The sequence below is a fragment of the Vigna angularis genome, chromosome 5 (assembly GCF_016808095.1).
Source record: "Vigna angularis cultivar LongXiaoDou No.4 chromosome 5, ASM1680809v1, whole genome shotgun sequence".
NCBI classification, from domain to species: domain Eukaryota; kingdom Viridiplantae; phylum Streptophyta; class Magnoliopsida; order Fabales; family Fabaceae; genus Vigna; species Vigna angularis.
This window is the reverse complement of record NC_068974.1, coordinates 20576990-20602432: the sequence shown is the minus strand read 5'-3', so window position 1 is coordinate 20602432 and position 25443 is coordinate 20576990. Positions and strand designations below refer to the sequence as shown.

Sequence of the window (25443 nt, the reverse complement as noted above, 5' to 3'; positions counted from 1 at the left end):
CTTTACAACATAGTGACCTGTGATTGGTCTATTATAAATATTTTTTGAAAATAAATTTAAATAGACCAATCAAATAGTGAAACATGATATATTGATAAAAAATTATAAAAAGTTGTCCTATATCATAGTCCAAAACAGAAACATTTTGTCCCACTCTCACTCAAATTAGACCTGCTATAAAAAAAAAAAGAAAAAGGAGCTGGACGGTCCACTCATTGCTGTACTTGGAAATGAAGGTCATACAACAGAAAATTCTGCACGGAAGTTACTAGGTTAATATTAACTGTGAATTCTGAAACATGTACTTTCTTTGGCCTTACACATAAACATTGAATTTTATTTATGAAAATTTTAATGGATTATAAGTTTGAGAAATGAAGAAAATTTTAAATTTCTTGTTATGGTTAAAACGATTGTATCAAAGTTGTAAATTAAAAGTTTTTGAAATTCACAAATTTTATGATGTAATTTGGTAGTCTCGTAGATGATGTGTTAAAATAGGCTACGGTTTCATTTGAACCGTAACCTACACTTACTAGTAATTTAAAAACTGTTACTGTGTTTTTATAAGTTCTGTTTTTAATATAAGTGTAACCTATACTACATAATTAAATGTATGTGATATGTGATATTTGCACAAGTATATTCAATAAGAATATTCTACATTTATTTTTTGCTTTAAAAATTCACCTCAGAAACCCCAAAACTTACTTAGGACATGAATATCCAATAATATCCAATACATCTAGAAAAAGAATATAGCTAAAAAGGTAACTTGTTTAATCTTCCAATAGAAAGAGATAAAAATTATTAATAAACAATAATCACGTGTTTAAAAAATTAAAATATAAAGAATATTGACTTACCGATTTTGCGACCACTATTTTCTTATCATCTCACCTTTAGGGTTTTGTTTTTCTGTAGTCCACACATGTTAATGTAGCATCACGTTTCCTATATGCTTATTGTGTTGTATTGTAGAATTAAATTATAGTGGGGCTCACCATTTTCCACTCAATATTTTATTCTTGGCATAGGTGAGGCAAATGTTTTTTTTTTTTTACGTTTTGATCAATTTGTTATAATGGTGAATGAAATTTATATTCTTTTTCAATTTCTAATTTTTTGTAAGAATGAATATTTTTTTTCCGTTTTTAATTTTATTATGTAAGAGTGAAATTAAAGTATGGATAGATGATTGAACATTTTATATTTTTGAAACCTTTGAAAAACATTAAATTCATTTTTATTTATATATATCATGTCATAATTATGTGACGGACTAAAAATTTCATATTCTAAATTTAAAACTTCATCTATATGTGTTGTATAAGTGTGTGTCTCGTAGCTGATACATGATAGGCAGAGAAACACTATTTAAGAAGCGTGTTCGAACTTCATAACGTAAATTGTATGCATACTACACAAAAAACCATGTCTAACGGTGGCTTATCACTTCAAATTTCCGCCAGTGGTGAAAAACCTCCCTTTAGACCCACTGCAAATTTTCATCCCTCGGTTTGGGGCGATCGCTTCCTTTCCTCTGTTCCTTGTTCCGCGGTATTTGCATTTGCCCTTTTACTTTTTCAATTTCTTTAGCTAATTACATTTGCATATATTTAACATTTATGCTTTGTTCTCTTAAGTGGATTTGATGGAGAGTAATTGAAGGGATTTGAAGATAAATTTTTTGTCGTTTATTTGTGTGAATTTGGAAGTAAATGAGAGTGAATTTGGAAGTAAAATTTGTGAGAATTAGTATAGGATTTTATTGACGTGACAAATTAAAAAAATTTACTTTCAAATTCACTCTCATTTACCTCCAAATTTAACTCAAATAAACGACAAAAAAATTTATCTTCAAATCCTTTCAAATCCCCTCAATTATTCTTCTCAAATCCACTCAAGAGAACAAGACCTTAGTATCTATAGATAAAACGTTTCATATGATGGACTTTTCATTACTACTTGATGCAGGAAAGTGATAGCCGTACTCAAGAAGCTAAACTATTAAAAGAGGACGTGAGGAAGAGACTTGTCTCACCGATTGATGATAACAATTTCTCTCTTAAATTGGACTTCATTGATTCAGTCCAACGTTTGGGTGTGTCTTACCATTTTGAGCATGAAATTGGCAATGCTTTATGTAAAATTTATGACATTTCAACAAAGGACAATGATATCATAGCTCACTGTGATGATCTTTACCACACGGCTCTACTCTTTCGGCTGCTTAGACAACATGGATACCGCATTTCTTCAAGTACGTTTCCTGAGCATTTGACCAAATTTACTTTTCAAAGAACATTAACTTCTTGTTCAACTCACTACGACGGTATTAAATTATTGTTTCAGTTTACTCTTTAGTCTACTTCAGGGATGTCTTTGTTTCTCCATACGAGTGTAGTCGAGTCTATTATATAGGGTAAACAAGTCTAAACAAATTTAAATACATTGTTCGAATAAAATTTTGATGTTTTTCTTGCACAGATGAATCAGAAATGAGTTAATAAAGTTCAAGTTGGTTGAAACAGACCGTGATGTAGGATGCATGTATGTCTTTTTGTAAATAAAGAAAAAGAAAATAGATTATAAATTATAATAATTTTGATTACAAATTTAACTATTGAAAAAACGTGGTCTGGGATGAGACAAACAAGTGGAATAAAATAAAGAGCTTCTTTCCTAGAATAAAGATGAAGTTATAATATATAGGTAAGAGAAAGACAAAAAGTAGACTACGACATGGCATTGGCGTGTTAATGCTGATAAAGTTTGCCTTGGTTTGATCTTTTAGGATAGAGGATGAGAATCATTAGCTAAATATCTAAAACGAATATCTGAAATCAATTCTAAAAATACATACATGTTTGGGTCAGTACAAATTTCTGAGTCATCAAAACTTAACAACCTCAACCTCCGACAAATATATGGTTTTTTATTTTAAATTGTTTTTTTTTTCTGAAATGGCTTTTTTTTTATACACAAACTAGAATATATAGGTTCAGATAAAATTACAACTTCTGAACAAATTGTGTTCCATCAACATACGGACTTCAACAATGAATTTTATAGAAGTCGTAAATTCTATATAGACGACTTTTGATTTAAAATTTCGGAATAGAAACCGTGTATCCCATGTGTAAGAGATTATCCATTGAAGTTGTGAGAGAACTAATTTTAATTTTTTTTGTTTGAAATTAGAAGTGGTGTATAGCACGTGACTTATTTGTAAAATCTAATGATCTGAAGTTGTGGGATGGAAAATGATTTGGAAATTTTTATTTTAAATCAGAAGTCCTGTATGTCATGTACAACAACACTTATCACATGTAACAACCACAGATCTCAAAGCATTCCTTTTGTAGCTCTTGGATTTTACTTAGAATTTGTATACTGTATACACAACTTCTTATACTGAAATTGTGCATAAGGTACACAATTTCAGAATTTCAAAATTTAAATACAAAGTCATTTCCGGAGCTCACGACTTCAATAAAATTTATTGTTGAAGTTGTGTTGATGGAATACGACTTATCAAAATATTATAATTTTTTATGAAGCTTTTCGTTCTGGTAATTTGTACACAAAAATACATTATATTGATTAAAATCGACTATGACCTAAATAATGTTTATTCTTTTTTAAATTATATAATGTTTACTATTTGATCAAAACAATTTTAACTTTTAAGATTGTGTGGTGGTATCCATTATAATAGTTATAAAATTAAATGTATAACTTGAAATTAACACGTATCAACAAGTTAAACAGGTATATTTTGCAAATTCAAAGATCAAACCGGAAAGTTTAAGGAAAGTGTAGCCGATGATATTGAAGGAATGTTAAGCTTGTATGAAACAGCCCAACTAAGATGTCATGGAGAAGAAGTACTCGAAGAAGCACACAATTTCAGTATGGAGCAATTAACTAAGTCTATAACCACCCAAATAAGTTGTTCTCTTGGGGCACGAGTGCAACATACCTTAAGACAATCACTTTCCCGAGGTTTGCCTAGGTTGGAGGCAACATATTTTATGTCTTTCCACGAAGAATATCCATCTCATGATGAAAAATTGCTAACATTTGCAAAATTAGATTTTAACAAGCTACAAGAACTACATTTGAAAGAAGTCAGCAGTCTAACCAAGTAATTTCTTCCTTAGACATATTACCTTTCGTCTTATAAATCATTAAATATCTGTGAAAGAATATTTTTTTTTGTCTTTCGAATATGAATGTTGTTTTTTTGTGATTCAGATGGTGGGCTAAGGATTTAGATGTCTCAACCAATTTACCTTTTACAAGAGATAGGATCACAGAGTGTTGTTTTTGGAATTTAGGGGTGTACTTTGAGCCACAATATTCAAGATGGATGACAACAAAATTAACAGCTCTGGCTTCCGTCATTGATGACATGTACGATGCATATGGAACCATAAAAGAACTTGAGCTATTCACCAATGCAGTTGAGAGGTTAGTAGTATATCAGTAGCTTAATTCTACTAATATATCATCTTGAAGATAACTTTCTCAAGGCTAACAGGTGGGATATTTGTTGCTTGTTTGATCTCCCAAAATACATGCAATTATGCTATAAGGCAATTTTGGATGTATTTGATGAAATCGAGCTGGAGATGAGAAAGAAAGGAAAAGTATATTGCATCAAGTATGTCAAGAAAGAGGTACAATTATAGTTTCATTATTTTTTTCTTATTCCTTATTCAACTTATACTAATTAAATCAAATATTCTTTTATATTTTATCTTATTTCTTAAAATATATAAACTGAATATCTTTTTTCTAACAAATTGAATCGTGGGGACTACAGAAAAATAGATATTTTCATGTGCAATTGTAAAAAAAATCATTTTTCTTCTAAATCACTTATCCTATTTAATGACCAAACGAGGAATTTGGATCTTTTATGACAATATATATATTCGAATTATAAACGTTGGACAAAACATTTTATAAGAAGTTAGGTGCAGAGAGATTACATAGTGTTGACCATTTTTTTTCTTATTTCCAATGAATAGTGTGAAATATATTTCTCAATATTATAAATTTGTACTTTATGCTAGATGAAAAGACTAGTCCAGAGTCACATGTCTGAGGCAAGGTGGTGCCATTCCAACCACACTCCCACAGTGGAGGAGTACATGCAAGTAAGAACAACGTCCGCTGGCTACCATCTGTTGATTACCACATCTTTCTTAGGAATGGAAGATACAACAGAGGAGGTCCTTATATGGGCAACGAATGAGCCAGTAATTATTACAGCTTCTGCAGTTATTGCTAGACTCACGGATGACATTGTCGGAGATGAGGTGAACCCCACACACTAATTAATTTCTATTAATTTAACTAAAAAGAGAATGTGACAGTTTTCTATGGAACTACACCTAGTTCTATAAAACATTCTCGAGAAGGCATAGTAATAATAGAATGGTACTTGTCCAAGTACTTTCTCAGTTAGATTATAACTTTAACAGATATAAAAAAGTAAAATATAACACTTTTTATATCAACTTTAAAATTAATATAAAAAATTAATATTTTTTTAATCTCTGTTTTTATATTAGTTTTAAAATTAGTATATTTTTTTTTAATTCATATAAGATTTTTCTATACTATTGTGTGTATAACCCACTTATAAGTAATTTGAGTTTATAAGAAGAAACATTTTCTTTATTTTATATGAAGAATTGGAAATTGCAAATTGCAACACTCTTAAGATGTTGGAAGAGAAAGACATTAATAATATTTTTTCTAAGACCATTATATATTGATTTTGTTTGGATTCTGTTTTGTTTTGTTTACGAAAGTTTGAACAGGAGAGACAACATGTTGTTTCAAGCATTCAATGCTATATGAAGGAGCATAAAATCTCAAGGAAATGTGCCATTGAAGAACTACGCAAGTTAGTTGAGAATGCTTGGAAGGACATAAACGATGCATGCTTAGCTCCTACCGAAGTACCAATGAAATTTCTTATGCGTGTGGTCAACTTTGCACGTGTGATCGACGTGCTTTACAAAGACGAAGATAACTATACAAATGCAGGAGGGATAATGAAAGATCACATTCAAACTTTATTAGTTAAAAAGATGTATGTATAAATTACAAGCTTTGGTCTATGTTAATGATTGGTTTATTAATTATTGGTGATCAACATTTTGTGTAACGGTCGCCTTCAAACTCCATTTTGCTTGCATATTCATTTTGGATTGTTCGACAAGCTGGTCAATGAATAAAGATTTGTCAAAAAAGAAAATTTATGTCAATATAATTTCCTTTTAGAAATATTAAACATCACTTTGGACAATGAAAATGCATTTTTTTTTCAAGATATAACAATTAAAGTAAATATTTTCGGTTAAAAGGGGTTAAAGGTCGATCGTCCTACCTTTAAGTACTTCATGCCTCGATTGTCAAGTTTCTCTAAGAAAGTAATCCACACCGATTGGTTGTTGACCTGTAGAAGACACTGATGTTCAAGTCAGATATGTTTCTCAAGAAGGTCTTGATTTAATTTAGGAAAAAATTGTTTTTACATCGACATTAATCGTGTATTTGTAGAGCTTATAACAATCAAACCTATTAATTAATACTTGTTAAAATGCCTACTAACAACCCATTAATTAGTATTTAACCACCTAAAACGGCTGCCTACCTGATCAGTTGGCCCTTATCAGAAAGGAGAGTACTATTGCAACAACGACCGACATACTCCATATAGTACATACATATAGTACATAGCCCCCAAGTCTCGAGCAACAGTCATAAGTTGCAAAGGGGTTTTAATTTCGCACTGGGAGCTCACTAATCCGACTGAGTGAAAAATGGCACGAGAATGTAGTTTTACCTGAGCAGTTACCACATAAAGTAATCACTGGTCATTGGACACGTGGAATCGTGGGATCCGTACCCATTGAATGTGAAAGGTCGATCATCCCTAGCCGTTAGATTTGAGTGTGATGAACGATTGAGATTAAAACCTCGAAACTGCTTTTTTCGGCTATAATATAAGAGGTAGGGTCGTCGTCATTATCATGCTTTCCCTCACTTCTCTCTTCAACCTATCATTCTGCCTATCTCTTTCAGATAACAATGTTGTCTACCACGTGGTCATCCGATGAGTCCGCCGGTGAAGAAGGTCAGGGGTATGGTGATGATGCGGCATAGTTGTCTTCGTTAGTAGGGTCTTCCATCCTAGGCTCTGCTGGCGAGGGAGGTCAACCATTAGCGCGGGAAGCTACCGAAAATATTTCCTCCGCCGACATAATTTGTTTGTCCGAAGAAATGAAGGATGAAGGAGAAGTAAAAACAGAGATTGACGCGGTTGGAGAGTGGATGAAGATACAGATGCTCCTCCTCCAGCCATTCTTGGGTATGGTTGGTCTTCCCATGAGGTAAGACTCTACACATCCTCCTTTAGCACTAGTTTATGCTTGGAAGAACTTGTCGGTCAGGTGTGTATACTACCCAGCGCGAAGGATGCCAGAAGCATCAAACTAGCCATCTACAAAAGGACGAGTGGGCATGCCACGGACGGGAAGGTTACGACATTGATTTTTTCTATGAGTATTCCACCTTGTTTCGCGATTTAGGCGTTCGTCTCCAATTTTCAGAGTTTCAAATGGACGTTCTTCAAGCACCAAACGTAGCTCCGACCCAACTTCACCCGAATGGGTGGGCCTATATGCAGACATTTATCACTGTTTGCACCGCCCTTGCCCTTACATCTACACCTGCTTGTTTTCTCTATTTTTTTTGTGCCTTGCCTTACCCCAATAAATCATGGGTATCCTTGTCGCCCGTAAAGGATTGGCAAATGTTTACTCTTTTCAACACCTCGTATAAGGAATTGAAAACGAATTTCTTCAAAGTATCAATAACGGAGCCCGGTCGATCCAACTTTTATTCGAACAAGAAGCAAGCCAAATTTCCTTTTTATTGGACTGAGCATCCTAGGAGGGTGATTTCTTGGGCCAAGTCTTCCATGACTCCAACTGAACTAGAATCAGTTGGTTAGCTTGATCAGCTACCCTAACGGACCTCTTCCCGACCGCTCATCAACTTCCTAGAGTTCAATGCTCTATGTTGAACTTTGAAGCCCGTTTTTGTTGAGCTGCCCTTTGTAACTTATCTAAATTTTTTTTGCGTCACAGATCTCTTCGGCGCCATGGAGAAAGACAAGGTTTTTCGTTGATGATGGCTCGATGGAAGGAGGAGTTGTAGAAAACTAGAGAAGGAACATCCTCCGCTGTCGTCTGTCCCCCACTCCCAAAATCCGCCAATCTTGCACGTACCGTAAATGGTGTTTTGTGGTAGCTTCGAAGCCTCAACCTTCTTCCACCCTCCCGAGGTTGCCCCTCGTAGGAGTGGAGAAAAACGGAAGTCCTCTCGGGAACGATCCGTATCCTCACACAAAACGGTCAAGAGGAAAATTCTCGAGGGACCTCTGATTGTGGGCCCGCTGGACCCGAACGTGAGAATAGCAGATCGCCTTCAATATAATCTCACTCCTGATGAGAAAAAGCTTTTCAAAGGAATGACTGCTGATGAGGCCTTGGCGTATGAACAAAACGTCTGATCTAACCTTTGCATGGCCTATGTTGTAGGTGCGACCAAGTCCATAATGGCTAAGGAGCTAGATACTGCCCGCCAAGACCTAGAGGCTTCCTTGAAGGCAAACGAGGATCTGACTCGATGCTTAAAGGAGGTTCTGATGAATGCGGAGGATGAAAGGGAGAAATATGCCACTGCTCTGACCAAGGCTCAAAATGACAACTGTCTGCTGCAAAGGTCCAACGACGATCTAAGGTTGGATCTTCATAGGGCGACCGGGAAGAACAAGGACCTGGTGAAGGAGAGGGAGACCCTTTTGAGTGAGAAGGATGCGCTGATGGACGACCATGAGAAACTGATGGTTGAGAACAAATTTATGGATGGTGAGATTTGCAATGAACACCTGCTTGGCTTCGAGAAGGGGATTGCCCAATGCCATTATTTCTTAAGGGTGTAGCTCAATAACCCTGGTTATGATATTATGAAGACGTTGGTTCATGGGAAACTTGTAATTGTGTCCCTTCCTGCGTCTACCGAGGCTCCCGCTCTGCCCATGTCGTCCATAATTGAGGAACCTCAACGTGTTGGGGTGACTGTTGAAGATGTAGATGAAGAGGCCGCCGGGTAGAGGCATAACTAATATCTTGATTTGTAATAGGTCGTGTAGGAAATAGGTCTTTTAATAGCGCTCTCTATTTTTTCCATTCGGCTCATATTTTGTATGGCTTCGTAATTAATGATCGACTTGTTTTTTCCTATTTTATCTTCATCTTACCTCTTTGCTATGCTTCAATTGACGTTTTGTTATTTTGGCATTCTTTGCGAGTTCACGTAGAGTGTTCTTTACCGAGCGACGGATACTTGTTCATTTAACATGTTTCCTAAGTCAGACTCAAGTGAGAGTTCATGAGGAAGCTTGATAGAAACCCATTTAGGGAATTCCATGCAAAGGAGTATCAACATAAGCTAAGACTAAGAAGAGGAAGTTAAAGAAGGAGTTTTAAAAGATTTTTTTGAATTTCTTTCTCTAAGTCTTAGAAGGATTCTATTATGTTTATATGTTGTTTTGTAGGAGGCATAAAGGCACTGTCCAACAAGCTGCTTTGGAAACCTACATGAGTCACATTCCAGCAAGCAATTGGGTTGAAGTTGAAGAAAGCCCAACGTCAATAGATGCACCAATTGCTGCTCACGTTTCTTCACCAGCTGTTGCTTACGTTTATTGACAAGTTGCTAGCTTATTGTCCACATGGATTTTCACGTTTCTTCACCCTTGCACAACTGGCATTGCTTGATAACGTTATCCAAGTAAAGGCTTGCCCCAGGAGCTTTTTTTTTCTTTTAAATAGCTTACTCCATTGCTTGTAACGTTACCTTTGATTTGAATTAAGAATTGGTTTTTGTTGATTCAGTCCAGAACATTCTTCTTGTTGAAGGTCAACGAGAGAGAGCTTTGGAGTTTCCTCTAGCCTCTCTCCCTAGCTAGGCTTCCATTCCTATCATTCTTCTACACCATCCGCATCACATTTCAACACACAATCCTCTACTTCCATTTCATTTCTCAAACACAAAACCCCACCGCTTAAAGTGTTCCTCCAATTCCTTTTGATTACTTATATCTTCATTCCATCAAATACACTTTCATCTTGAAATTTCTGCATCACAGATTCATCAATTCACATTAAATCTCCATCCACGGATCTCCTCTTGAATAATGGTTTCTATATGTTTCCATTTCCTTCGGTCATCATCATTCTTCAATCCATTATGTTGCATTGCTTTGCTAATCGAAGCAGATCTTCCATGTTTCTTGTGTTGCTACTGTCTAAATCAGAGAAGAAGATCCGGATGATTACCTCTTCCAGAATCAGCTGGATCGTTCTTCCATCATGTGGTATCAAAACCTGTGGTCGAATTCCACGCTTGAGCTAAGTATCTGTATATGATTTTCGTGTTGTCTTACTGTTTCATCAATTTTGATTGGTCATTTCTAATGTACATCACTGTTTCATTCATCTTCCATAAATGTCTTGAGTTTTTTGAGTTGTTTTGTTTTTTTATCATTTGTGTTACTATTACATCTAGTTTTTTTCGGTTCTCTTCGTTGTTTCAGTGTTTCAATTGTTTAATCTAGCTAAGTCCTTTATTTTAATCAATGAGATTGTTTAATTTGAGTCAACTATGCTTTTAGATTTCAATTTCAATCTGTCAAAGTCATGTGCATTCTTAAAATTGATGTAATTTCCAAATCTGTCCAGTTCTACTATAATCTGCTTTAAATCAGTTTATGATGAAGTTAGTGCAATGTTTAAGAGCAAGTTATCACCAAATCAAGGCAGTGAGGCACTAAGTCTAGCCGGTGATGAATTAAACTAAGCCAAACTCATTATTCAAAGTTTTTATGTGCTTTTTTTAATAGTGATTATTGTTCTACTAGTTCAAAGTAAATTTTGTTGGTTTATTCTTCGAGCAATTTGTTTTGGTGTATTTTTTCACCACTGTTTGGTGTTGTTTGAAGGTGCAAAGGTGTGGAAAACCATTAAATGCATCTAACATAGCTTGGTTGCCTCAAAAACCAAAAACACCTACTACTTTGGTCTTATTTCAAGCTTTTCACCATGCTTAAAGGTCCTTGAATGTCATTCTGAGTTTAAATCATTCTAAATGATTATTTATAGCTTGATTTAGTGTATTAAGACTTCTTTGAGTCATTTTTAATGTTGCTTAAGTTTTTTAATCAATCAAACTTGATAGCTTGAACAAGTTTAAGATGGTGTTTAAAAGTTTCTAGCAGATTTCAATTAGTAATATCTTGGTGCAGAATTGTTTCTTAAACCATTAACTTTGAGTCAAAATTGAGAAGTGGCAAGGTGTTTTTGAGTAATAGTTTGGATTTGAGTCAATTTAAAGTTTGAACAAGTTTAGAATCACTAAATAAAGTTGTTGAAGTGATCAGTTTTGAGTTAGAGCCACTTCTATGCAAAATTGAATTTCAAACCACCAAAATCAAGGCAATTTTTTTTGGTGCAGTGTTGAAAACTGATTCTATTTTGATGATTTAATCTTCAAAATTCAATTTGGATTGTAGAAAGAGTTGGTTCATTATTTTAGATTGAAAATAAATTATCAAAATAAGTCATATCAAGTGTCAAAAAGCCTATAGAACCGTGCAATCTAGTTTGAAGCTGTTAAAACCCCAAAACACAAAATCTGATTCTCTTTGGGGCATTTCATTAAACAGTTTTGGGAAATATCAAACAATTTGGTTTCACCTTGATTTCAACTTGCATTTTGGTTTTTCTTTCTTTAGTAATCAGTTTTATAACCACTCTTAAGTTCCTTTTGATGTGCCAACCTGTTGTTGTAGCTTTAATTCATTTATTTGTCATTTTTGGAATTCTGGTTTTGTCCATTAAAGTAAATCTGATTCAGCCTTCTCTACTATTCATTTGGTCACTTTTAATTTGATTTGTGGTGTTGTTCAAATGTGTTGAGATTGTTGATAGGGGGAGCACTGGTCTAGTTGAATGATGACAACGCATAATTAATAACACATGTGAATTATGTGTTAGATGTTATATGCTTACCTATTATATGCGTATATGAGAACATGATTGTGTTACTGTTTTGATGTTCATTGCATTTCACTGTGTTATATATGTGATTTTATACATGAATGCATGACACATTGATAACACTCTAGTTTTGCATATTTTTCTTTGTTAAAATTCTTTTCTTAAGCTTCTTTAGTCTTTAATTCTTTAGAAATAGAATCGATTAGTTTAAATACTTAGAAATAGCTTTTAAATAAAAATTTGGTTAATTTTCTCTTTTTAGGCAAATAAAATAGGTTTTTGAATGATTAGATTCTTTTTAGAAAAATACTTTAGAAAACAAAATAAAAATATATTTTAGAATAGGTTGTTTTTTTTACTCTTCTTTAATACATTTTTTTCTTTTTGCAGACTTCTTTTTTGAGCTGAATTTGGTCAACAAAAACATATGTTGGGTTGTTGTTGCTGTGCTGGAATTGGGCCGCCACTGTTGCTATTCTACACTGAAATGTTGCAGCTGCATTGGGCAATTGGGCTGCTGCGTTTTGGGCTTGCTGAATTAGTGCAACTACGCCGTTTTGGGATTAATGAAACGCAGAGTTTCGTTGGAAGCTGTTGCCTTTCTTAGTGGTCTCTCTGCCTAGCAATTCAGTAAGAAGAAGCACACCTAAAAGCTAGGGCTCATGTGCGAGACGAAGAGAAGAGGCGTCCTGACCAAAGATGACGACGCCAAGCTGGAGCGCATCACTTGCCCAAAGAGAAGATGAACGAAGGAGCTGCTCGGAGAGCTGACTGGAACTGACCGGTGAAGATGAAGAAGCCGATCGAATGACTAGAAGTGGAGCTCGTGAGCAAATGAAAGCTGGCCATCTGACGGGGAGAAGCTCAAAGCGTCGTCAAGGTTCCCCTTTTCTTATATTTTTCTTTCTTTCTTTTCAAACCCTATAAAAAGGGGCTTTCACCATGTAAAGAGACATGCACTTTACTTTGACAATTCTTAGTTTCTGAATAGAGTATGAGCAGCTGCATTCTAGGTTTATCGCTTTCATCGATTAGGGTTTACACGCTATCGGTAGATTCGAGTTCTTGTGTTCTCGCTCATACATTGTTTGGTATATTCTTGTGTTTTCTTTGTTTCTCGTTAATAATACTTTTGTTCTTGATGTTTCTATGTGTTGAGTGCTTGTGGATTTCTCTGTTTCATTACATCTGTGTTCTTGATCGATGATGTGCGAGCCTTTCTAGTTTGTTTTGAAAATTCCGATTTAGACTCTGTGACTCCACACAGTTGAAATTCCTTAAGGAATCACATGACTCCACAGTGAGCATGACTTATCGAGATGTCTTCTCGAGTTTGGAGATGAGTCTAATGAAGGAAAAAAATACTGTGAATTCAATTATGTTATTGTTGTCTTTTCAGAATCAAAATTTTTTGTTTTATTTAGGTTTTGAATTGTGAAACTGCACTTTGTTTTCTCTACTCAGAAAAACTGTATTGACTCCACAGTGAGCTTTTCTTTTCCAAGGTGTCTCCTTGAGTCAGGGTGCAATTCAAAACACTGAATGAATCAAAATATTTGGTCTGGATTTAATGTTTGTGATGGTTAAGTGTTAGTTCTCTATTGTTTTCTTGCAAATTTTTGAGTTTGTTTGGATTTACTATAGTGAATTGTGATGTTGATGTTTAGATAGAAATCTTGAAGTTTATATTTGTTTGCTGATATTAGTTAGAAGATTGAATTAGAGTTGAAATTGTTGAGGTTTGTTACAGAGAGTATGCATTTGCACAAACTAAGTTCTGATTTGGGACTTAATTACTCCAAAGAGGGTATACTTTTATAGGATGTCTTCCTGAGTTGCAAATAAATACTATGTTGTGTTAATCCTTGCATTTTGGATTCCAATTCATGAATCTAATCAATGATTTAGTGTTTGAGTAATAGTTCCAGGTGTTCTAGATTCTGACTTAGTAATTCTTCATCCATTTATATTGTTTTGTCTTTGCTTAGAGATTTGAATTGGTCATTTCTTTTTGTTTGAGAATTTTGGTAATTGGATTTTGGATTTTATATTCTTAGATATTAGGTTCTTTACTCATTCCACTTTAACTTTTCACTTCATTATACTATTCTTTCATTGTCCAGATTAAGTTCATTTTTTTCATTGTATCATTTCATTTAGGCTCATGTCATTTAACATTTAGATTCCTCAGCTTTTATATTCGTTCAAAATAGCATTGTTTGTTCTTGTCTCATACCATCTTTTCTTTACATTTTAGGTTTATTTCTTAACAGTTTAGATTTCTATTTCTTTTTCTTGTACTTCATTTTTTTCTTTCTTTGAACAGATTTTAGTTTATTTTTTTTCTTTGTTTTAATTCCTTTTCCCCACCTGTTAGTTCGTAATTAGTAAATAAGTAACAAGAATTAACTTTACATTCTGAAACTTAATTCTACTACAAAAAAGAAGAGCATTACCGAAGGCCATAAGCCCTCAGAAAATGCCAGAAGCCGTCGGAAAAGGGTATTTACAGACGGCTTATCGACGACCAATGAGCCCTCGGTAAATCCCTTGTCGCTAACAATTACCGAGGGCTTCTGCCCTTCGGTAATTACCGAGGGCCAAAAGCCTTCGGTAATTACCGAAGGGCATAAGCCTTCGGAAATTACCGAAGGGTGGAAGCCTTCGGTAATTTCCGAAGGCCAGGAGCCTTCGGTAATTTCTGAAGGCCAGGAGCCTTCGGTAATTTCCGAAGGGGAAAGGCCTTCGGTAATTGCCTAACGTGGGTTTTTACCGAAGGGCAAAAGCCTTCGGTAATTGCCTAACGTGGGTATTTACTGAAGGGCAAAAGCCTTCGGTAAGTTGGAGGGAAATGTAAGGGACAATATTATGTTTGGCGAAACCAACAACATAAACAGACCTGCATAACAGTTTTCAATCACAAACAGACCTGCTAAACAATTTTCAAGCACATACAGACCTGCATAATGTGCATCTCAAAGATGCAATCATTGATCAATATCCATAAACAATTTTCAAGCACATACAGTCCTGTGAAGTTTCAGGCAACACTCTCATGACCAGAGCCTTAAAGTTTGTAAACTCTGCTCTCAGATCAATGATTTCCTGGTCACGTTGCTCTAGTGCCTGCGTGAGGCGGATAACGACCTCGTCAGGAGCAGTCGTGGAAGAAGAAGGTTGGTGCTTCAGAGTACCTCCTCTCGATGTTGTATAGTTTGCAGCAAGTTGTCCTGCACCGTACAGACGACCCTTTTTCTTGCCAGCAACGATCTCGACCCAGCACTGTGTCCTACGTGTGTCGTCTTCTGCATTACTGCCATCATCCGGTGTAGGAGCTGACTCATGTTCAGATCTAACCTGTGAAAGTCTCGTAGAAAATTCTTCCTGTTGAAACATTAAAAGCAATGTTAGAGAATGATATAACATAAATGAAAAATTAGTAATAGTAATAGTGTTATTTGCTTACATGAGTCTTCCGATATCTTTCATCAACGAATTGATTAGTGCCCTTCCTTACACGAGTCTGTGCAAAGACCTCATCAACATGGACCGCCCGTCCCAGAGGTTGTGCCTGTAACATAATTTACAATTAGAAGTGTACATATGAAATAGAAAATACATAACTTATATATGAAAGAAAAAGTTATGTAATGAAATTTTACCATACGAATGGCATGCTCATAAATGGTGATCGACCCACCAGTATGCAGGGTGCCACCCCTTTCAGATGCTCTGTTCCTCTAGGCTTTGGCACACTTATTGCGAAACTCTACTGTATTCCAATGAGCCAGTAGACTCTCGTCCTCCCTTTCTGACCAAAACTCCTTTAAAACCTCACCCTAACACATCAAATGGAAAGTGCAGTCATTCCAAATAGCCTAACACTTTAACATATATAATATTTTCCTAATGAACTTCCTAACAAAAACAAGTACTGCTTCGTACCTTGGTTTTCCATAACACATTATGGCAAATTTACAATAAAATCAAATCACATGCAACCCATCCTCACATTGCCACAATGACACCTACTATTCCCTTTTCAGAAACTCATCTGCTTCAAATTATCTAGTATTACTTAATATTGGTTCAAGAATATTACTTTTTATTCATTATTAGAGAGATTATTACAACTATAAAAAGCATATGGAATAAATTTTCTAACAATGAAGGAATAAATTTTTTTAATAACAAAATTGGTACATATATTATAAATGATATAAACCTCAATCTGGATTATGTATTTTACTACTGTAACTTCAAGAGAACCAAAACCAACATCAACATAGGGCTAACCCACATACAGAAAATGAAGGTTAAGTAATGATTGAGACAATCAACAATTATACTGTGGACTGTTTAAGAGACCTCACACAAGTACATGTTTTAATATTTCTTAGGATGAAGTTTTCACCATGATCACTAACTGCATATATAAAATTTAGTTTCCAATGACTAGTTTTCCTGACTACTTCACATACCTCTGATGTTCACATAACAAGTGTCAAAGACTGTTACAACTACTTACCCAAATTTGTCTCATGTTAGATCAAAATTTTATCATAATATTGCTCTTAAAAAGTTACAAACAAAAGACAACTTAAAAAATATCATTTCCTATTATTCCAATGATGAAGATCAATTACCTTTGACTAAACTGTCCAAATTAAGTTCCTTTTATGTATATTTACTTCAGATCCCACTGTTTTTAGTATTTCTTTATATACATTACATTAAAAATATATTGCTAACTGTATGTATAATTTACTGGTATAAAAATATACTTAATGCTGACTCATGTTTCAAGTTTTAAATTAACATTTTGATGTTTAAAGTTCTATTGCGAATTAATTTTTAAGGAAGTTTTTGGTTATTTTGAGCTAAATAGAACTTTAGTACATAGTTTAGTCACTGTTTCAGGTGTCTCCTGTTGTACATTTTCCACCTCTATTATTAATACATTATTGTCAATTTCATGATGTGTATATATGTAGAAGTTTCTGAACTGAGTACACAACTTTCCAACTAGCTTTTACACTCCTTTCATTGTTGGATAGGTATCTTATATGTTCAAACACTGTGCACCTATTCTGGCACATTCTATAGTTAGAGATATTTGACCCTAATTGTTTGATTCTAGTGTGATCCACTTGTGTAAGCTACATTGTATAACTTGTGGACATTGTTGTTAATGCCAATTGTTTTGAGCACACTTGAGGTACCAAACGAAAATGTAGTTAACTTTGGTGTTGAAGAAAAGTAGGAGTGGTTGTTGTATTGTGGTGTGAAAGGTGAATGATGAAGCGAAAGTGTTATTGTTAATAGAGGGAAGTTCCACGGGACAGAGAGTGTGGGAAAATAAGAGATGAAGAAAGGATAATCATAACATATAGAAGGGAGAAATAGAAAAGAGAAAGAATAAATTAAGTGAAATACAAGTACAAGTAAGGTCAGTGGCAGTGTGATAATAAATTGGTCATGAGTTTAAAGGAGTGACAAAAGGCAAATGTTGTGGACTGTATTATTCTCTTTCGGATTTAATAATGAGATAGGAAGATGGGAAATTTTGCATAGGGGAAAACAACATTCCAGGAGTAGGAAATAGGTTGGGTTTTAAGTTGAAGAAATATAACATTTGGCAGGATCTTTAGTTGTGCCTCACTGTCCAATTGCTCTATTTCAGAATCATGTTCTAGGTCCATTAACAGAAGATAAAGTTAAATCGTTATAACTAAAACATACATAAATTCAGAACCACAGAATGATAAGCGTTGATAAAATTTTATATAGGTCACAGATAAATATGGGCCAAGGACAAACTAAAAACAACACTGGTATCCTTCTAAATTCTAAGGTGCCAGGCAAGGCACCAATTATTAGAATCAGACATATATCAAATCAAAACGTTTATAATTTTCCTACTTCTGTCACATTTTAGGCTGATTTTTATACTCTTTCTTTGCACTCATAACACGATGATGGTGTTTGAGTCAACATCCATGTTTGGGAAACTGAGAAAGTGGAGGCCAAGTGGCCCAGTATGAAATTGTCTAAATGGTAAATGAAAGAGGGAAAATAAAAGGTAACTGTAAAGTTATTTCTGGTCATGGTGAAGGGCACACTTAACTGGTTTAAAGGTATGAAAAAGAAGGGTAATGTGGACTGAGTACATTGTATGAATATAATATTATATTGAATAAGAGGACTCAACCTAAAGAGAATTAAACCTCTAGGCTGATGTTGATTTCGTTATGAAGTCTGGGAACTTAATTTGTTGGTTCACGTAGTACTAGTTTAGTTCTGAATAAGGAATTATAAATTACACTGTATCTTACTCATGTATAAAAAATATTTTATAAGGAACTTATTTAAAAACAACAAAAGAAACTGTGCAACAAACAAGCGATTCAATTATAAGTATTGGTTATTACTTGGCTGTAATGTATAGATTCAGATAAAACAACCACAAAATCCAATACATAGTTTTCACATACTGATGTACAGTTTCATATCAAATCAAGAAGTAGAAGCTAACTATATTTGATGGTGTTCGACAAAAACAAACAAACAACTTTGTGCATAAATCTTCTGTTACATATAGTGTTTAAATTCTTCCAGAACATAAATAAGGATCAATCATGCTATTATCCAGCACTAAAACAGGAACTTTTAAATGCAGTTAACTACAGCGGTGGAAGTTAGCAAACCTGATAAAAAGCTCCACAGCACCCTCTGCAATGGCAGCCCCAGCCCAAGTAGACCACCACTTAAAGCAGCATCCACAACACGTCACCACCACAATGCCCTCGTCACGCTATCCACGAAGCACGACCCCTACTACCACAACCACAATCCAATATAGAATGACTTGCAAGAAATTGGAAGCACGAAAAGAAATAGCAATCAATTAAGGAGCAAGCCCCAAACCTAAAATTCACATGAACAGAACACTAACCTTACTGCAATCCTAGCGGCAACACCCTCCCTACTCCACGGCAGCCGCAATAAATGCCCCAATCACCGTCCACCAACACCCTTCCCAGAGAATCCCTCAACAACAGCTCCAACCCTACCGAATGAAGGATGACGCCTCAGTCACCAACCCTCCCTACTCCACGGCAGTCGCCTCAGTCACCAACCGTCCTCACACCGTCAACGACAACCACTATCCCGCCTCACTAACACGACCGAATGAAGGATGACGCAGTTACGCCCTCAAAACAACCGTGACGACAGAAACAATGCGCCTGAGATGATTCGCAGGGAGAGGGAAATAGGGTTTCAATCACAAACGAGCTCCAAATGGGAGAGGGAAATTAGAAGTTTTGGTTTTAATTCACCATCAAACGTACCGACGGCCTAGGACCCTCGGTTTTTAAAATCACCACTTCATTACCGAGGGCCTAAGGACCTTCGGTAAAAGGCCGCCGGTATTTTGCGCTATTTTTGTATTCAATACCGAGGGCTCAAAGACCTTCGGTAATAGTCTAACTGACCGTTGGTAAATCACTTTTACCGAAGGCCGTGAGGCCGTCTGTAAATACCCTTCGATAATCCGCCAATTTCTTGTAGTGTTCTTTGAGTCCTTGGATTGATCCTAGGTTGTCCCTATACTTCATTAATAGGGAAACTTAGTTTGTTCTGAGTTTGTTCGACCAATCTCAGTTTAACACACATGTTTTTTATGAGAAAAACCACAAGCACAAATGTTGAATTTTAATTGTGTGGCAAAACAACAGTTTTAAGTCGATTACATTATGGGGTGAATCGATTAAAACTCATGTCTTTGCACAAACGTTTTCAAGTGTGCTGTGAGAGTTTTTGAAAGAGAAAAGTTTTCAAAATTTTGCTTAACATTGTTGCATAATCGATTGCATGCAATATGTATTCGATTAAGTTTGTTACCATTTTTAAATCTGTTAATGCTTGATATAACTGTCACAATGACTATTGTTTCGGATGTGAGGGGTAGTGCTGGTCCCACGTTTCCTCGTCACTCTCTTCTCGTCTTCCGTACGTCGGATCTTCTGTGTTCGCTTCTCAGTTCGCCGGTGGGAGACCTACAAAAGATTCTGCGATGCCAAAGTCAGTTGAGAGCTAAGGCGTTTTTCTCAAACAGTAATAAATGTGCAGTAAATGCAACCTATCTATCACTCACTATGGATCTGTATTTATAGTTTTTACTATGGGCTTGGGATTAGTGAAAAGTTAATCACGACCCAATTCAGCCCAAATAGCTTTTAAACCCTACTTACCTTAAACTAGGATGATTAGTAGCACGGCCGGCCGTCCTCACGGGTCTTGTCCTTGGGACCGGCCGGCTTCGGGTGAGTTCTGTGTATGGGCGCGCGGGTGTCCGCCCAGCCATACATAACCTTTCACAACAGTGTGATGACGGGGTATATGGGCGGCCGCCCTACAATACATGACCCTTGGGTCTCATGCGTTGATGTGGGCGGCCGGTGCGTTTAGCAATCCAATGACGTGGATGTCCTTCCATACGGCGTCCGGTCCCTGCTGATACACAAGCCCCCCAAGCCCTAGTGCACGTGGTGCGCGTAGGACTTCGAGTGTTGTGCGGCGTGGGATAGCGATCCGTAGTTGGGCCGGATCTGGTGGGCTTTTGAGTTTGGACTTTTAGCGGGAAAACACGTGTTGCATCCATACTGGCGGAAGGTGAAGCGTCTTCAAATCTGGGGCGTTGGTTGCGTTGGATCTGGACGACACGGATGCCTTCAACGACACCTAATTTTTCCTATAAATAGCGGATGGGAACGGTGTCATTTTCACTTTTCTCCGTTTCATTCAAGATTTCAAATTCTTTTTCCCTCAGGTAATAAATGGCCGTTGTCCATACTGAGTCTTCTGGTTCTGAGTCGACGGGCGGAGTTCGGGGGGGGGGGGGGGGGTCGACAAGGAGCGGCGACGATTCTCCTAGTTCGGTTTCTTCTCGCTTCCTGCATGAGGCTGTTGAGTTCTCGGGGCCGGATCCGGAGGCGTCGAACACGGCGGGCGATCGGATATTCCACGGCGTGCCTCTCTTCTTGCTCCAAGGCGGCGTCCGGGTGGAGGGTTCTCCTTACGAGCCGGACGGTTATGGGATAGTGGTATCTGAATGGGCTCCTTACGTTCCCGGCCTGTTTGCTTCCGCGTACGGCTCCCGTAAGGATCTGGAGTGGAGGGTCAATCGTACGCATATCATCCGGGATATAGAGGACTCACGACTGATCCGGGCGGGAGTTAGCATGAGAAACGAAAGAGTTTTCTACGAAAAGAGGTCGAGCCCGGACGATTTCTTCTACATGTATGTGAATTTCTTTACTCATCTTTTCGTCCGGGTGCCTTTTACCAAGTTTCAAATGGCCGTCCTCCGGGAGGCTAACGTGGCTCCCGCGCAACTGCATCCTAATTCTTGGGCGGCCGTGCAAGCATTTTTGGCTATGTGCCTGGCCGTGGGCGTCACTCCCACTATTCCTGTCTTCTTTCACTATTTTGAAGTCCGTCCACCTCCCACTCGCGGTTGGGTGTCCTTTACCTCCGTTCGGGAGAGGACACTCTTCCGCCCCTTCTCGGATTCGTTCAAGAACTTCAAGCATCACTACTTTAAAATAATCATTGACGCCGCTGGTCGCCATGAATTCCACGATGGCGATGGGAAACCGTTGTTCCCTTTTTACTAGACGAGGGAGCCCCGGAGAATAAAGGCGTTCACTGTGCGGGCGTTGAGTCCATCTGACTTAGAGGCCGTACGCACCATCAATGCCCTCCGCCGCCGGATTTCTACCCGTCACTTGGTCGAATGCCTTAGTCTTGAGGATTGTGGACAAAAGGCGTTCGGTATGGTATTATTATGTTGAGTTTGTTTGTATTTAGTACATTGATCTTAACGTTTCTGAATTGGTTTGTTTTTTCCAGAACTCATGACGACTCCTGCTCCCCGTCAATCCAACTACATGGCATCCCGAAAGCGGGGTGGAGCCAGCTCATCCTCCGCCCGGCCGAAGGTCGCGCCGAACGCACCTCGTCCTCCGCCCTTGAGATCATCAGGCGGACGCCTTCCCCCGTGCGCTCCACGTAGGCACAACAAGCCCCCCAAGTTGAAAAGGCCGGGGGTACTACATCTAGAGGCCGGGGGTCGGGTCCGGATCCCCTTCCTGATCTTGCAGCCGTTTTTGTGGAGCCTTCTTCCGAGGCGGCCACCACTTCTGGCGCCCCTTTGGTGCGCAAAAGGAAGGATCCTGCGGTGGAGGGTCGTAAGGACAAGGAAGGCTCATCGTCGCGGTCGGCGTCGAAGAGAGCCCGTAAAGGCAAGGAGAAGGAGAAGGACAAGGAGCGGACTCCCGCGATTCCCCTTCCGGGCGGGATATTTAGTCCGGCGTTCAGCATGAGCAACCGGACGAAATTCCACATGAGCTCCTCGCAGCGGGTGCTCATCGAACCTCTTTCTGAGGTAGAACTTACCAACGCCATGCTAGAGATGTCCACGCGGGCGGCCTCCCTTGCGCGGTACTTAAAGGAGTTTGCCGACCGCCCGGGACTGGAGGAAGTGCGCGCTGAGCTGCTGGCGGAGAAGAAGAACTCGTCCTCCCTCCAATCAGCAATGGAGCAGTTGATCCTGAATCAAGACGAATATGACAAGAGGATCGAGCATCTGGAGGTCGATCTTGAGAAATCGAATAAGGAGGCCGCTGAAGCCAACGATCGTCTGGCGATCGCCCGGGGCGATCGCGAACGGCTCGTGGAGGAATGCAGCCAATTGAAGGCCAAGGTTTCTCGCCAGCAAAGCTCTGAGGACTCCAAAAGACGAACCGGGCTTTGTCCGCCGATCTGGCGAAGGCCAATGAGAGGATCGTTGAGCTCGAGGCGACCATTGTTTTTTAGCACGAGGAGGGTTTTAACAAGGCCCTCCGGCAAGCGTCCCTTCTGGCCGGTATTCAGGAGCCGTACGCCTTGGGTTTCGACATCGAGAAGGATGTTTTCGATGGTGTCCTCGTGGATCTCAACACCATGGGCGACGAAGATCCAGCAGTCGAGGTGCCTTCCGGAGCTGTGGAAGCTGCTGAAGCCGGGCGGGTTGAGGAGGAGGTCGATAGGGATAATTAGATTTTTTTTTTTCATACTTCACTTTTTGTAACGTGTATTATTGTGGCCGCCCGCCCAACATCTTGGGTTGTCGAGATGTTGGCCGGGCGGTCCTTTTGTAAATGCTTGGCACGTTTTGGTGCTTTCGCCAATCAATGCACTCTTCATTTTTTTCTGTTTCTTCTTAAGTTTTTCGATGTGCACTTATATATTGTTTGAGGTAAAACAAACCAAACTAAACGTTATTTTCTTTCGTTAACCGCCCGCCCAAATTGACTTGGGCTTTTGAAGCGTGGGCAGTCAGTGGCTCTTCGGAAAAGAAACCTTTGCTGACCGCCCGGCCAAGTTGGAAATGGTTCCTGGGAACTCTTCGTTCAACTTCGGACTCCTAAGGCGTGGACGGTAGTGGTTCTTAGGAAATAACTCTTCGTTCACCGTCCGGCCAAGTTGACAGTGGTTCCTGGGGAACTCTTCGTTCATCAACTTGGACTTTTACGGCGCGGACGACAGTGGTTCTTCGGAAAGAACTCTCCGTTCACCGTCCGGCCAAGTTGACAATGGTTCTTGGGGAACTCTCCGTTCATCAACTTGGACTTTTGCTTTAATCTGAGACTTAATCTTTGAGAGAAAGTGGGCGTCCTGTCATTGAATTAATAATCGAATAATGAAAATACAAGTCATAATTCAACTAAAATAAAATTTCAAATGTGTGGCGTTCCAAGTGTTTGGGATAGGCCGACCGTCCGAGTTTTGTAGCCTGTATGCTCCATTTCCGAGCGCTTCGACAACCCGGAAAGGTCCTTCCCATTTTGCTACCAACTTGCCGTGCGCAGCTACTCGGCGAGCTTCGCCAGCCTTTCTCCATACTAAGTCGCCTTCCCTTGCCAATCCTAGGTCGGCCACCAGGGCTTCGTATTCTGCTTGGTTATTGGAGGCTTTGGACTTGAATATCAGGGAGTGCTCTAACAAGAATCCGTTAGGGCCTTCCAACACGATGCCGGCTCCACAGACCGACCTACCGGACGCCCCATCTACGTACAAATTCCACTCGTCCTGGCGGGTGGGAGGTAGTTCGGCTGCAAAGTCTGCGAGGTGCTGGCCCCTGATCGGCCCTCTCGGTTCGTATCGCAAGCCGAACTCGGACAATTCTACCGCCCACGCCACCATGCGTCCTGCCAGGTCCGGCTTCCTTAGGATTTTTGAGATGGGGAAATCGGTTCTGACGACGATTTGGTGGCTCTGGAAATATGGCCGGAGGCGTCTTGACGCGTTTAACAGCGCGAGCGCTACCTTTTCCACTCGTTGGTAACGAGTCTCTCGGTCCAGGAGCGTCCGACTGACGAAGTATACGAGCTTTGGTTGGGGCTGTTCCAGCGTTAACACGGCACTGATGGCCGATTCGGATACGCCCAGGAAGATATGCAAGTCCTCCCCTGGCGCCGGACGGTTCATGACGAGTGGGTTGAACAGGATGGTTTTGACATCCTGGAACGCTCGTTCGCACTCGGCGTCCCACACCGAACCGGCGCCCTTCTTCATTCTTCGTAGGATGGGTCTGACTCGTTCGGCTAACTTTGGGATGAATCGGGACAATGCCGTGAGCCGCCCAACGAGTCTTTGTACCTCTTCCAGGGTGGTCGGGCTCTGCATCTGCAGTACCACTTCGCACTTGTCGGGATTAGCTTCAATTCCCCTAGACGTAAGCATGAAGCCTAAGAACTTCCCGGCGGCTACCCCGAACGTACACTTGGCCGGGTTCAAGCGCATCCCGAACTTCCTGACTTGGTGAAAAACTTCCTCCAAGTCCTTTATGTGGCCAATACCGTCCGCCGATCGGACGACCATGTCGTCCACATAGACGTCCATGCATCTGCCAATTTGCTCTTGGAAGATCCGGTCCATCAATCGCTGGTAAGTGGCCCCGGCGTTCTTCAGGCCAAAGGGCATCACCTCGTAGCAAAAGTTCGCCCGCTCCGTCATGAAGGCCGTCTTCTCCCAGTCAGGCCCGTACATGGGTATCTGGTTATACCCAGAATACGCGTCCAGGAAGCTAAGTATCCGGTGTCCGGACGCACCATCTACCAATGCGTCAATGCTAGGCAGGGGATGAGAGTCTTTCGGGCAGGCTTTGTCCAGATCAGTATAGTCCGTGCACATTCGCCACTTCCCACTGGCCTTTTTTACCATCACTACGTTGGCCAGCCAAGTGGTA

At 38.9% G+C, this 25443-nt stretch overlaps 2 protein-coding genes across 2 annotated transcripts; both read left to right on the top strand.

The window, feature by feature from the left end:
* The first annotated feature begins 1413 nt into the window (after nt 1–1413).
* On the top strand, nt 1414–6122 carry LOC108339259 (probable terpene synthase 2). Its single transcript, XM_017576398.2, has 7 exons — nt 1414–1560; nt 1978–2263; nt 3775–4150; nt 4261–4476; nt 4547–4685; nt 5085–5330; nt 5829–6122. Exons 1-7 carry the CDS (start codon nt 1414–1416, stop codon nt 6120–6122), a joined length of 1704 nt encoding a protein of 567 aa, XP_017431887.2.
* A 952-nt stretch (nt 6123–7074) lies between these two features.
* On the top strand, nt 7075–9313 carry LOC128196554 (uncharacterized). The gene is made up of 2 exons (XM_052877901.1): nt 7075–7415; nt 8175–9313. Exon 2 carries the CDS (start codon nt 8612–8614, stop codon nt 9029–9031), a length of 420 nt encoding a protein of 139 aa, XP_052733861.1. The 5' UTR covers nt 7075–7415; nt 8175–8611; the 3' UTR covers nt 9032–9313.
* The last annotated feature ends 16130 nt before the right edge of the window (nt 9314–25443 follow it).

Excerpts from the sequence above, each read along its gene's own strand:
- LOC108339259 (XM_017576398.2), top strand. The coding sequence starts at position 1,414 with ATGCATACTACACAAAAAACCATGTCTAACGGTGGCTTATCACTTCAA. Across the intron at positions 4,151-4,260 it reads GAAGTCAGCAGTCTAACCAA|ATGGTGGGCTAAGGATTTAG; the intron begins GTAATTTCTTCC and ends TTTGTGATTCAG. Across the intron at positions 4,477-4,546 it reads TTCACCAATGCAGTTGAGAG|GTGGGATATTTGTTGCTTGT; the intron begins GTTAGTAGTATA and ends CAAGGCTAACAG.
- LOC128196554 (XM_052877901.1), top strand. The coding sequence starts at position 8,612 with ATGGCCTATGTTGTAGGTGCGACCAAGTCCATAATGGCTAAGGAGCTA.